Here is a 15,217-nt window from a genome sequence, read left to right on the forward strand (position 1 = left end):
GGGAAAAAAGCCTCGTTCAAATACTGGTACATCCTTAAGTACTCTCTCATGGTCTGCCAGTGCTACCAGCTAAACACGCACACCAACAAAAATAATATTGAAGTAGCCCAAGACAGTCAAATATTGCAGTGCCACAGCACTAGTGGAAATTTGTAATTTGCCGACTGGAACGCTTTCGGTTAACCGATGTTTTGGTTGATCGGTATTCGGATAATCAATGTTCTACTGTAGTACTGTACATAAACATTTAAGATTTGAATGTTTCCTGCAATAAATGACAAGAACAACCAGCTGCTACTGTCAACAAGTCTCTTTTGTAGTATTGTCAAATTCCTCACACTTTCTTCATGTTCTTTCATTTGATCATCCAATAGAATTAATGATTCTATTCAATAAAAACTAGTTTCAATAGATGTATTATTTAAATGGACACAATTTTGTAAATAAGGAGATAAGAAAATTGTTACAGAAGCAATTTGACATCTATTTTCTTAAATAAACACAAAAAATTCCAGCAGCGAAGATACTTTAATATATAAAAAAGTAAATAAGAAACTCATCACCACCTTAACACTGGGGGTAAAATCAACACTAAATCTGGAACCTGTTACTGGTGTAAATCATGTGAAAAAGTATTTTCAACTGTTTTAGATGATCACCACAGAGCTTTAAGAGCTTAATAAATTTGCATGACAATCATAATTAGAATACAATTTTTTTTTAAATTAAAATGGGCATTGACATTATCAGATGAAGAAAAACATTATTGAATGCAATGATGTTTTCTTAAAAATATTGTTTGGAAAAACAGTAAGATAATAGTAAAATGGGAAAAGTGAGAAATTGAAGACCCAAACATGTGGAGAATAATAATGAATGCTAACAGGGATTTTCTAAAAGATTGGAATATGGTTAATCAGAAATATACAATGGTACCACATTTTAAGGTGTTTCACTAATACAGTTCTTTCCTATTATTTTTATTATTTTTGATGTCTGCTATTTTATTATTATTTAACATTATTTTCCAGACACTCATTTTATTTTTTCAAAGTGACTCCTGAAATTAATCCTATAATTTGGAGTTAACAATGAATCAGTCAGATATATAAATTCATGCCATCAGTAACCTCATTTTGCTTTCTCAAGATTTTGTTTGATCATCCAGCATATACATACTGAATTTGTGTCTTTGTATGATGTACTGTACGTGTTATTTTTTTTATAGCATCTTTATATTTTGTTTTATTGGACTTAGTTTATATGTATGTTTCAATTAATTTGAAAATTTTTTAACCATATACTGTAATCAAATTTCACTCTTTCAGTGTGTAAACTGGAACTTATGTATAATAAATCATGAAATAAATCACATTAACCAATTACTGTATTATAATTAGATTTCAGTATGGCTGTGTTCTGTGTTTGTATTTTATTCTATTAATTCTAATGTGAAGCTGAAATTGAAATTTGTGCCCAAGCTTAAAATCTTATTCCTAATAGATTATAGGAATTTAAATCTCATATATATCTGTTCTAATTTTATTTACATCTTTTATACTTAATTTTAATATGCATACATGCTAAAAATTAATAAACTAAACAGTTTGAACTATTACACAAAACATTTCATAATTATAAATAAGAATTAAAGAAGTTTAATCTTTAATTTCCAAAGCTAACAAAATTAAATTTGAATTACGCATTTTATTTCATTTCACTTATTTGTTTAAAACTTATATAAAAATGTTAACTAACAAATTCAATTTACATTGTATAAATTCAACTTAAGCAGCTTTAATTCAAGAAATCAAGTTTGAATATTTAATAGTTTCAGAAATTTGAATATAAAAATTAATTTAAAACAAAAAATAAATTTTTGATAGTGTTTATTTTACACAGAGCCTAAAAACAAAATGTGTAACGATGTTCTATTTTAAAATAGTTAAAAATTTATAAGACAATTTGGCACTAGAGTTAGGCATTAGGTGCCATCTTTTGATAAATTTAATAATTATAATTTCAATTAAATAATTTAGAACTACTGGAAGAAAGAATCAGCCAGGAGTAAGACTTAAACCCACAACTCCTGCTTACTGTGCAGATGCATTGCCAATTATGTTACCTGGACCTCCAGTCCAATCTCCTCTTCTAGTATATACAAAATTATGTTATAACCATTGATGGTTATTACAGTGACAGCTGGGGACACCCATGCTCTCATCCTGTAAACATCTCCAAACCACCATCACAAACCCTGGCACAAATATCATCACTAAACCCAATATATTATAAAGCTACACACCAACCAATACTTCTGCTTACCGTGCGTGGCAACACATCTGCACAGTAAGCAGGAGTTGAGGGTTTGAGCCCTGCTCTGGGCCGATTCTTTCTTCCAGTAGTTCTAAATTATTTAATTAAAATTATAGTTAAGAATGTTTCAAATTATTCAAAGCATTTAAAATCATTTATTTACAATATTCATAAAACATTTAAATGTAATAACATACTTTTTTAAATTTGGCATTCATGTTTGTTTTTTTAAATCAATATTCAATGATATAATTTTGGATATGTGAGCACTAAGGTTTGGTTCTATGGAGAACTTATCACACACTATTGACATTTGTCAGAATAATCAAACAGTAATGGGTGAACACAGTTTTTTTATAACTATGGTATGCTTTTTGGATAGTCTGTGTGTCCCTCATCAGCTGTGATTGTTACAATTTGGTGAGTTTACAAGACTAAAATAAAAGCAGTATTACATTACAAATCAATGATTAATGATTAAAAATAGTTTAAAAAACAGACTGTCCAAAATGCATACTATAGTTATAATAAAACTGTGTTTACCTGTTACTGTTTGATTAATCAGACAAATGTCAATAGTGTGTAATAAGTACTCCATAGAGCTAATCCATGTGCTTATATACCAAAAATAATAATACAAGGACAAAAAGCAAATCATCAATTTCAATTATACAGTTTAAGATGTTCTGATTCTGTTCTTTCTTTTCAACATCAAACAAAAAAAACTTAAAAGCTAGTATATTGGAAAAATTAATAATTAGTATAATAATATACAAATTAAAAAAAAAAGACAATAATTTTGTGACCTTGAGCTGTCATATTGGAAATGACAAAAATATGAATACAATTAGAAATGGTAAGTGTTAAATAAATAATTTACATCGTAAATGACTTTCATTTATTCATTTGATTTAACACTATTGTTAGAAGTAATAGATACATTAAATATAAACCATATAAATATATTGAAGCTACAAAATGTCTTCATTTTTCATTGTTCACAATACCAGTAACAATCAAAAACAATTCTCACTCACAAAAATGACTTTTTATTTGAGATTGCACTGCCACAAAAAAAAAAAAAAAATGCAAAATGGATAAAAATATTTTTAATTTTAACCAATGGTATTGTGAATTAGAATATTAGCATAATCATCAGAAGATGTTTTTTATCCATTTTGCATTTTCTTGCAGGAGTGCAGCATCAAATAAAAGATAATCTCCGTAAGTGAGAATTGTTTTGGATTGTCGCTGATGTTGTGAACATGGAAAATGAAGACATTCTGTATCTTCAACATATTTATATATTTTACTGTAAACACTGTTGGCCAGAAGTTTCAATGTGTTTTAAATATTTTTTAACATGTTATTTAAAAACTTCTAAATCTGCTAAGATAGAATATTGTAATGTTTTATTTTTAGATGTTTTCCCTTTTAAAATAGAACACTACTATAAATCCTCAACACAAGAAAAACAACAACATGTTTTTAAATAAAGATTAATGAAAAAAAATTAAATAAAAAATAAAGATTAATGATGTAACAGTGATGACATGAAATGATATATAAATACACACATGGCTATACTGTGATAACTATTTTCCTGGAATTTGATTGTAAAAGTGTATTATTTTTCTTCTTTTTATTTGGTGTAATGTTTCGGTCAATCCTTCAGAGGCATCAATTGTAAGTATTGTGTCCATTGCTATATTGTTTGATACTTAAAGAGGTTTATAACTGATTGTAATTAATTGTGTGTAGAACTCTATGGCTTGGCTTGGTTATGAAAAACATGAAATAAGATAGAAGTTATTGTATTACACTTGTAAGATAATACCAGTTTCTTAATTGTGATGCCTTCATCATTATTTCGGCCTTTTAATATAACTTTTATGTATTTTTATCTTGTAAGTTTAAGTGAAACACCAACTGAAGAGGGACAATTTTACAGTCTAAAAATGCATTTTAGATGTATTTTATATATTTCATACATTTTAGTTTTAATTATTGTAAAATTTCTTGTATTGAAAACTTAAATATAGAGTATATGTTACCAGCAAAACCCGATTTTACACCAAACTAGTTTGGCCTAGGCAAAACTAGTTTGGCATAAAATCGGGTTTTGCCGGTAACATATATATTAAATTTAAGAAATTTTTGTGTCCATATTCACTAGTGTGATAAGCCCTAACATAAATAACTGGTTTAAGTTAGTAGAAACATTCAAGAATGGTAAATAAAATCAAAAAATTAGCATAAAAACAAAATACAAGGTTAAAAATAGCAATTTATGTATGATATTTTAAATTTTGACTTATGTTTATTGAACTAAGGCACAAAATCATACAGAAATTTACTTACCAGCATCAAATTGGGCCAATTCAGCTTGTTGATTATCTAGTTTTTCTCTTTGCAAACTGACCAATCTCATCAAATCTTGTACTTGGGGATCATGTTTGTTTTCATTTATTTGACTACTTCGAGATGGAGAAGAACGTGTTATATGCTGCTTAATATCTAATGGTCTAATATTATTTTCACTATCAAATTCAGAAAGTAAATTTTTCTTGGCTTTTGGTGTTTCTGTTGGAAGATTATGATCCAAATATTGATTTCTGTCTGATATTGAAATAGGATTCTGTGATTTTTTACCATTTTCAGAATTGTGATTTGATCTATTACTATGTGCAGATTCAGGACTCTTGATATTTAAATCAAGAATATTTTCAGATGATTGATTATAATTACTGTTACTATTATTATTATTACTACTACCACTACTAGTACAAACATTTGTTGATGAGGTATGGTGTTCATCATATGGTTGAATATGAGACATTTCATGATCAATTATGTGATCTGTCCTTAGAGATGAAACATGACGACGTTTAGAAGAAGGAGATTCATCACTCTGACTGAATGGAGAACCAGTCACAGCTAATGATAAATGACTAGGTGGAAATCTACCACTGGAACGAGAGACAGCTTCATTATAAGGAGGTGGATGTTTTGGTCTCTCTGTTCTGGATCCTACCACAGGCTGACCAATTTCTTGTGAGTACTCATTTTCTCGTGGACGCTGAGGAACACCACGAACTACTCCTCTTGGTACATCTTGCCTAGAACGATTTCTCCCCATATTAGACACAGGAGGTAATGGTGGATCAACTTTAGAAGGGGTATTATTACTACTAGCTCCTTGAGATGGAATACTAGTATTAACACTACTACTACTTGCACGACCTCCACTAAAAGTCAGTGATTTTTTTATTTCTTTATTTTGTGGTGACAGATTAGAATGAACTGTATTATTGGTAGGAGAAAAACTATGTAAAAAGTCATGCTGTCTTTTACTAATATTACTTTGATTTGCAGATCCAGAAGATTTTGAATCTGCTTGAGAACGTCTCATAACAAATTGAACATCATTAGAATATTCTCCCCATTTTGTTAATACTCTTAGAGGATGTTCCATTGGAGCCAAAAGATGTTCATTATTTCTCCATTTTTCTATTAATGTAAATCTTCCTGTTTGACCTGTAGCATGGGCAAGAGCATACACAACATCTTGACAAGTTGTTGCATCAGTTACACCACAGACTACTCTTTGTACACCATCAACCCATACTTTCAGTTCCATATTGATGTGTAGTAATATTCAGGAAAGCCAAATCATATTTATTTGCAGCATCTAAAACTGAAATAAAATATAAACATTATGAGTAATTTATATGGTAATTTATTATAAAGGAGTATTCTAAAAGCAACTTACAACCACCTCAAACAGTAATTCATACTTATAAAAAAAATATTTATTTATCATAAGAACAACTTAGTAAATGGCAACATTTAAAGTTATAAGTTAAAACTGCAATATTTTTAATAAAAAAATGTATTTAATTAGAAACAGGTGAAACTGACATCATATTATAATTATGATAGATCAGATTCCAAAAATTGGAAAAGGAATAAAACAAATAAAACAAGAAAAAATTTGATGAACCAAAACGCATCTGAACCTGTTGCCAGTGTTGTTGAAAAGACAGAAAAAACGAAAAAACGTTCACGTTTTTTAGTTTTTTTCTGTCTTTTCAACAACACTGGCAACAAGTTCAAATGCGTTTTGATTTCATCCCGGTGTTTTGTGGAAGTAGAAGTTTAAAAAATTTGGTGAATATACACCTCAATTTATAGAATGAAACACATTTAATATATATAAAATAGCTTATGTATGTATGTGTTATAAATATTTATATGTATGTACAGTTGAAAATATTGTCAATGTATGTTTTATTACTTCATAAGTTTTCAACAAAAATTATATTATTTGTATAGAATATACAATTACAAACAAGAGTTTCAACTACATATTTCAGGAAAAGTGTCTTTCATAAAAATTTCACTGGCAAAATGAAATAACTTACAAAAAGTCCTTTTTTTTAGGATATTTCTTAAGTTTCATTGATCCTTATAGAACAAGTAGAGATTTTCAAATTGAACACACAACTTATGAAACTACTGTTATCACAAAACTAATGAATTTCAAACTCTCTTACTTCAGTTTGACATTTATTTTCTATATTCAGGTTTTGATGTTTCTAAACTCAAAGAACTTGGGTGCAAAATAAAAATGCTTGAATGTGTTGATCAGATCAAGAACCATCACAGACAGAACTATCACAATTTAAGTTAATGAATGTCACATTACAAATTGCTGATTTTTTGTGAAATTTGCCCCCATAACAAACAATATTTTCACCAATACATTTTGCTATTTCAAAACCTTAGTCTCATCCATTAACTGAAATTTTTTATACATTGCAGTCAACCTTAATTAGTTGATGGCAATGCAGAAAAATCTGAATGTCAAATCAATAATTTTCCAAATCTGGTATATATTAATTTAACACATACAAGACATCTACACCAGCTAACCTCAAATTACTAACTTTTACTAATGTTTTTGTCTATAAATAACAGATATCTTCAGGTATATTTTAATTTGCAATCATCTAACAATGAAGAATGAATTTATTCATTAAGGTTGTATTGCTCTCATCCCCCCCTAAATGTACAGTACTGTACCGGTACATCTATCACACAATTGTTTTTGATATAACTGATTTTAGCTACTTAAGAGTAATTTGACTAACTTTTGTATGAATTTGTAAGCCTTTTAAACTGTTTTGTTAACAATACCATTTATATAATTAGTCCTTTGAAAAACATACATTAAAGGGTCCTCTACAAGTTTTAACAGCTGCTTGAGGAGATGTAAAGCCAAAATCCCATAGAAAATAGTAATACTTCTTTATTCTTATAAGTGGAACCTTGCTTAATGAGCATAATTCATTCCAGAATCTTACTCCTAATGCGAAACACTCATTAAGTGAAACAATTTTTTCCATATAAATTAATGTAAAATACAATAATGCATTCCATGCTGAAAAAATACTCAAATATTTTATGTATAATGTTTATTCAAAGAAAATTATACAATATACATTGTTAAGGAGCATGAATCATCATCTTTTCTTCTAGCGTGGAATGAACCAACCTGGAATGCAAATTCAATTTGCAGAAAACAAAAAAATTGAAATTTAATTTGGAATAGTCAGTGAATTTAATAAGAGATAACAGCATAACTGCCTATCTCTATTCAAATTAATCAAGTTCTAATATTTAATTATAGTCTTTACATAGCCTAAGAATTTGGCATATCATTTAGCGTGTTTATAATATAATGGGCTATGGTTGTTGATGTTTGTTTGTAATATGTCTGAACACAAGTTTGGAAAAATGTGTAATCACAAGCCACACTAAGATGCTAGTGGAACGAGTGCTAAACAGACTGATGTAGCATGCGCACAATCCAGACGTTCCCCTCTTCTCGTCACTCGTTATGCAAAATGTCTCTTGTTAAGCAAATCATTTTTTTACAATTTGTTTCACTCATTATGTAAATTACTAGTTATGAGAGATGCTCATTAAGCAAGGTATCACTGTACTGATAATGTTATACAAGCAGTTCATGATTTTCAGTCATCTTTTGGCCAAATTGTTCTTTTAAGCATGACATTGATGTTCTTAACTTTCTTTTCATGTACAAAATTTACACTTTCAGCCAACAAACAAAAATTTTGAGCTATGTTGTTGCCCTTTGATTTTGGATTAAATAACTTCAAAATCATTCCTAAAACAATATTCATTGTCTGTTTTGTGCTTAATTCGTGATTTTATTTTAAATTATATTTATACTATGTATGGATTGCAAAAATCCAAAACTTTTCTTTCTTAAGATATTTTATAAGTTTTCTTTTTAGCTCTCTAGGAATAGAATCTCTTATACAACATGCAACTCTTTTGCTCAACTTTCATATATATTTTTAGTAATGTGTCACATCTGAAAAGTCAACAACCATCTCTATTTCAAAGAAAATAAAGTAATAGAAAATTCAAACATAGTAAGACATTATTAATATGTATTTTTTTAATTAAACATTAATTTTTTAAATCGTAATTTTGTTAAATTTTAAATTACATAAATTATTTATTATATAACTATCAATAGTTAACATAACAAATTAAAATATATTTCATGTTTGTCAATTAAAAATTGTATAGTTAAAATACACATATATGAGGTGCATCCAGAAAGTACTGTTTGCGTGCATCTCCCATGCATTTTGGCAATGTTAAGACTGTGCATGCATAGTTACTTCTTCCACTCAGGAACAAAGTAATCGAGCCATATTTTACACTGAAGAGCTGTAAGTGTCAGTTGTAATGTTCAAAACAATCAAGCAGCCTACCAGTTGTGAAATATGATCGGTAGTTAGGTTTTTGATTGAGAGAAACGTTTGATCACATAAAATTTACAGATTAAATGTGTTAAGTGAAGATATGGTGAGAAATATAAAATATTTAATGAAAGAAGAAACATTGTTCATGACAAGAAGCATAGTGGTTGCCCATCTCTAGTCATTTAAGACTTGTTAAAGAGAAAATTTGTTCCGATAGATGGTTTGCATTTACTGATTTGTCTGTGCAATTTCCTCACATTTCAAGATCTTTGCTGTGTGAAATTGTGACTAAACACTTACACTTCAAAAAGTTGTGTTCAAGAGGGTGACAAAAATGCTACAAAAGTTTACAAAACAAAACACATGGGGATCAGCCTTGGAATTTTTGCAGTAGTATGAAGGAAAAGAAAATGAAATTTTGGAAAGAATTGTCACTGATAATAAAATGTGGATTTGCCATCAACACCAGAAAACAAACAACAATCAATATCATAACATAGTGGCACAATGGCACTATGTTATAACAATGGCAGCATAGTGGTTCCCCAAAAACCAGGAAATTCAAGCAAACTCTTTCTGCAAAAAAATCATGTTCAGTGTTTTCTGGGACTGTCAGGGAATTTTGTTGGTGGAATTCATGCCAGAAGGCAAAACAATCAATGTAGAAGCACACTGTCAAACTCTGTAAAAGTTAAGGCAATCAATACAGAACACAAGGTCTAGTCTACTTAGTTCCAGTTTAGTGTTGTTGCACAACACTGAACTGCACAACCATATGTTGCAAGCATAACATAGAAATTGCTGAAGTCATTTTGCTGGAAACAATTTGCTCACCACCTCTATAGTCCAGACCTAGCAATTTCCATCTGTCCCAACACCCTAAGACATTTCTTGGCAGCCAGAGTTTCAGCAGTGACAATGAGGCAAAGCAGAATGTCCAGAAATGGTTCAAGTCACAGGCTGTGGAATTCTATGAACAAGGTAACTTCAATTTAGTGCCAAGATATAAGTGCCTCAATTTGCATAGAAATTATGTTGAAAAATAGATTACCATTAAATAATACATAGTTTAATTAAATAATTTTTGTTTCAATTGCCTACCTTTTTAAATAACCAAATGGTACTTATTTTCTGGATGACCCTTGAATATTTATTTTTATATATTGTATTATATTGTATGTACCGTACATGTGCATGAATAATTTACACACAAATTATATATATAATTTTAAAATGTCATAAGCATAGATTTACTTTTACATAAAAAAAATTAATTCAGTTAAGATGAAATAGATGAAAAATGTGCTTTTAAAAATACAAAATTTATGAAATTTATTCATATGCAATTAATAGATATTATTTTAAGAGTGTTCAATAGTATAGTAAATTAATTTAACTAAGCCTTGGGTGTGATAAATTTTTACAGATATATTATAAACAATGACTGTATTTAATCTAAAACAAATTTTGCAACTAGATGAGAAAGATTACAGTAGAAATGATTCTTATTTCAAATTCAAACACAAATGTGCTTTCTACATATCTTAATGAACAAATTTATAAATTAGGGTTTATCTTCAAATTATCTTTCAGCTATTTTATGAACTATAAATATAAAAACTGAATTTACAAATTATTACTATTTAAATAATTACAAAAAAATCTTAATTAGAAATATTGTGTTCACTCTCAATAAAAATTTTAACTATTTATCACATATTTTTAATTATATATTTCTATCAAATATATTCAGAATGACAATATATAAACTATTTTATAATAAAACATTTACGTTACATTAAAATACTTTTCTTATTATATTTAATTAAACAATTTATAAATATTCCTGCTATGAATGAAACAAAAAAACAGAAAGCATAAACACTGTATTTATAAATCTGTTTAAATAACACTTTCTTATAGTTCTGTTGACTAAAACAACTATTTGTTTAAAATTTTATTAAACTAGTTCAGTACTATTAAGATTTTACGTATTATCTACATTATTTTAAAAATGATTCTCTTAAATATTAACTATAAACAAACCTTACATCCATAATTATTGTTAGAAATATCGATTTCTAAGGAAGTGATAACATCAATCATTTTTTAATCATTACTTACTTATTTTCAACGAATCTATTTTTACAAAATATTTTAGTTATAACGAATATTCGTCACAAACAACTACGGAAGGTACGGCTCCAGAAGGGAGGATGTATGGCACGTGTTGATACGACCTTGACTCCAATTACTTGACCAAGTATTTAAATCAAAACACCAGGTGGATTTTGTTTTATCGTTTATTATAATTAATTAATACTTGCTTATAGTATTTAAAACAGTTATATATTCACCACCGTTAACTCACCTGCTAGTTATTAATTCTTGTTTAAAAATTAGGACGAAAGGTTATAAGCTAACCCACAAACATGCATAGTACGTTCACAAAATTTATATTTGCGTACAGTAATAATTCATTTACTGTGTATCTAGCACTATGGTAAATGAAGAATGAATGTTTTAACTGAATCACAAATTATCCTTTATGATGAGAGTAAACCATCAAAACAGATAGTAGGTTTACACACGAAACAGGAAGTCAGTCATACCCCGGAGTTATCACGTGATTCAGATAAAACAATGCTAACCATTGTCCACGATAAAAACCGTGCATAAATTTCGTTAGAAAGAACACTCCAATCAAAACGGTCTTATTAATAAATACAATTACTATAATATATTATTTAAAAGTCCATATCTATTATCTTAACGCACACAATGCACAGTTAGTTTTTAAAAAATATAACAAAAATAACATTTCTTTTTCAAAAACTACACTTAAAATTCAATGAAATGAAGAATAAAAAATTTTAAAATGCACGATAAAAACAAACAGTTCTCGTTACAATGCAGTACGTGTGTACGTACAGTACATATGAACTATATATATACGTTAACGAAATAAAAACGTATAATCAAATACAATTTTTAAAGTTTTAATTAGATAAAAATTTCATTCCAAATCCTTACAAAGAAACGAAAATAGCAGCATATCACGTACTAAATAAATTGTGTCATCCACAATACTTCATAATAAAAACTTGAATACGCAAATCTATTCATCGACGAGTTGATAAGCGTATCAGTTACATTCATTAATTAATAAAATAAACAAGAAAAATTAATTAATAATGTACAATACATTACAAAGCTAATTCCTCGATATCATCATTACCTTAATTAAACAGGAAAATTTTCATCTAAATGTGTGTTAACAGTTCACACATTACTTAAAATATACTGTAATTAAATTATGGTTTCAAAGTACAATAATAATAGACTGACTTTTGTAATCATAAAAGTTTATTTTTCTTTTAACAAGCACATTATTTTTTATAAATTGTTACCATGTAAAAATATTTCGACAAATAATATGCTTGACATAAAAACAGAACTAGTGACAAGGATGAACACAGAGGGAAGGAAAAGTCCTATTTTACATTTCCGAAACGAAGGCGGAAGTAGGAATGAAAAATTTTAAATAAATACCCTAACTTAAAAATGATTAGCGGCCGTGAACAAAAACAGAAATATACCTAATCGTTAAAATGATATTTTTATAATTTCAGAATTAAAACTGAAAATTCTCATTTAGATGACAAACAATTTCGGATTCGTAATGAATCCATACTCAACGAGGTTACTTTGTCTAAAAAGCGATTATTATTAATTTATTATTATGTTAATAGCGAGATTGATCGAAGTTTTAAACGCGAAAACATGTACGTCGGACGTTCGGCGCCGCATTCCTGTAAGCCTAATAGTTTGACAATGGCGTTAGGAATGTCGAGCATAATTCCACTGACTTTCCAAACGCCATTGTCAAACTTCTAGGCTTACAGGAAAGTGGCGCCGAACGTCCGACGTACACGTTTTCGCGTTTAAAACGTCGGCCTCAACCTCGCTAATATTGCTCATCCTTCTGACTTTTAATGGTGCTTTTCTGGTTTTCCATTGAAAATGCCTAGTATTAAATCTTATATATACTGTATATATAAATTATATTTAAACAAATTATTACACATACAAAATTTGATGTCAGAACTGCATCTATTATTAAATTTCATAAATGTTTTTTCATATTTCCCATACTTCTTATTTTGCATGTATAAAGGAAAAAGTAATAATATTGAGTACTATTTATATACAGTGACCTCTCACTTATGCATCTCTCATTTAACTCTTTAGCAACCATTGTCATGCATGTCCAGACAATGCATTGCATTTCCATAAAGCAGTTGCCAGGCATGTACTGACCAAAAATCTTTGTATAAATGTTGCCTTGGGACAATTGTTTACATGCATATTTTTCAAATTCAGGCCTAGGAGTGCTATTTCCCCTTTGAAAAAGTGAGAAAAGTGAGTTGAAATACAGAAAAAAGTGAATAAAAAGTGAGTGCAATAGTGACAAAACAAAGTGAAAACACAGAAGGAAAACTCAGCAAAATAGCGGTAAAAATTGTTATTTTCTTTTTATTCTGTTACGGTTAAACACATTTTAAAAATTTCTGTATATACTGTAATATAGTAGCCACTCGTTATATCGCGTTTTTTTGGTCCCCCAAATTTTAAAAGCATTTGAGTCAATTAATTTTAAATTACCAATTGCCACTGAATTTCTATTTGCAACGAAATACGAGAAAAAGCTAAATATGCAGAACAGGTGGATAGATCGATTGTCATTTGTTTCCTTTTGATATAAAAGTTGTTTATTTATTAGTTTTAAGTACAGTCTCCTCATTTACAAGTTTCTGTGAATTCGAAATTTCATACCTTTATGTGAATTAACGGTATTGCGTCAATTCACATAAAGGTGTAAAATTTCGAATTCACCGCATAATGTGTAAGGAAAAGATCTCTCTAATTCTGAACGAAAACTTTAAAATTTTTATACAGTAGTAACTTTATTTTGCTTTTTGAGAATTTTTACTCTGTAATTTTATAAGTTTTGATGTTCTATTATATATTCAATATTTATTTTTTTGAATTTTCAATTACAGCATTTATAATTTTTATTGAAAAATATAAACTATACGAATTTCTAATAAGCGATTTATATAGTACTGTATAATAAAATCGCAATTGATGTTTTGTTTTTATATCGACAATATTTGTCTTTCAATGTCATTGTTAAAGAAACAATAATGCTAAATGGGCGTTCATGGTTTCGATGTTTACGTAAACGTTAATTAATTCGATATAACCTACGAATAAAATTCAGGATTGAAAAACAGCTTATTTTATATCAGAAACACTTGCTGATGAAAGAATAGAGATTCCATAGAATGTATAATCTGTTTAGTAAAAGCCCAGAATTTTTATTACTCGGTTATATCGCGTTTTTTTTCTGTCTCCCGATAACCAGTGGCTTCTGTATTTCCAGTAAACCATGAATACTTGAAAAGTCTTTGGCTTCTGTAAATAATCAGTCATGAAAGATGATGTTCTTTTATTAAGATTATTCTGCATGTTATCAGCTTCCTTCTTTTTCGCTTCCTCTTGCTTTTGAACACTTAACACTAATAAGCATCACACGTGCTGCTTGTACTTCATTCATGTTCTTGCTGTTAATAGCCTTCTCCAGTTTTTTTGTTTGCTGCTTCTAACAAAACTTGGACTGTCGCATGTATTTCATTTTCTTCTACATTTTTCTGGTTTAAACTCAGTTGCAGTTCCATAATCTTCATGTTACGAACAGCTTTCTTTTGTTGTTCTTCAAAACATTTCTGTGCTCTTTTTTTCCGTTTCTCTTATTCTTTTAACTTCTTTTCATTTTCCAATCGTTCTTGATAATTTCTATGCACCGAGGAAGCTAACTTCAGTCGTCCTTTGTAATAGGTACAAGGTGTGGGCTTTGGTCATACATGTTCAGTCCCTCCTTAACAATCAAAAGTGAATTAAGCATTCTTTCCAACACTGATGCTCTATCAGGAGAAAGTGCCCGGCATAAAATTGATCCTCTCTTTCATGGGAACGGGATTTTCGATGCTGATTTCACTAATTTGGCTATTCTCGGATATTTATCATTATCAGAA

The 15,217-nt window shown here is 28.8% G+C and overlaps 1 protein-coding gene across 3 annotated transcripts in view; it reads right to left on the reverse strand.

Annotated features, from left to right (window-relative positions):
* RASSF8 (ras association domain-containing protein 8) overlaps nucleotides 1-15,217 on the reverse strand; it is a 49,425-nt gene that overhangs the window by 15,715 nt on the left and 18,493 nt on the right. The window contains exons 1-2 of one of the 3 annotated variants that reach the window (XM_067279377.1): nucleotides 11,491-11,715; nucleotides 4,678-6,007 (exon numbers count right to left, since the gene is read on the reverse strand). In XM_067279377.1, the coding sequence (XP_067135478.1) occupies nucleotides 4,678-5,956 (1,279 nt within the window). In that variant the 5' untranslated portion in view covers nucleotides 5,957-6,007; nucleotides 11,491-11,715. Of the gene's footprint in view, nucleotides 1-4,677; nucleotides 6,014-11,490; nucleotides 11,716-15,217 lie in introns of those variants that run through there. The other 2 variants (XM_067279375.1, XM_067279376.1) reach the window with 2 other exon arrangements.

The sequence above is a fragment of the Centruroides vittatus genome, unplaced genomic scaffold (genome assembly GCF_030686945.1).
Source record: "Centruroides vittatus isolate TY-2023 unplaced genomic scaffold, ASM3068694v2 contig_866, whole genome shotgun sequence".
NCBI lineage: Eukaryota > Metazoa > Arthropoda > Arachnida > Scorpiones > Buthidae > Centruroides > Centruroides vittatus.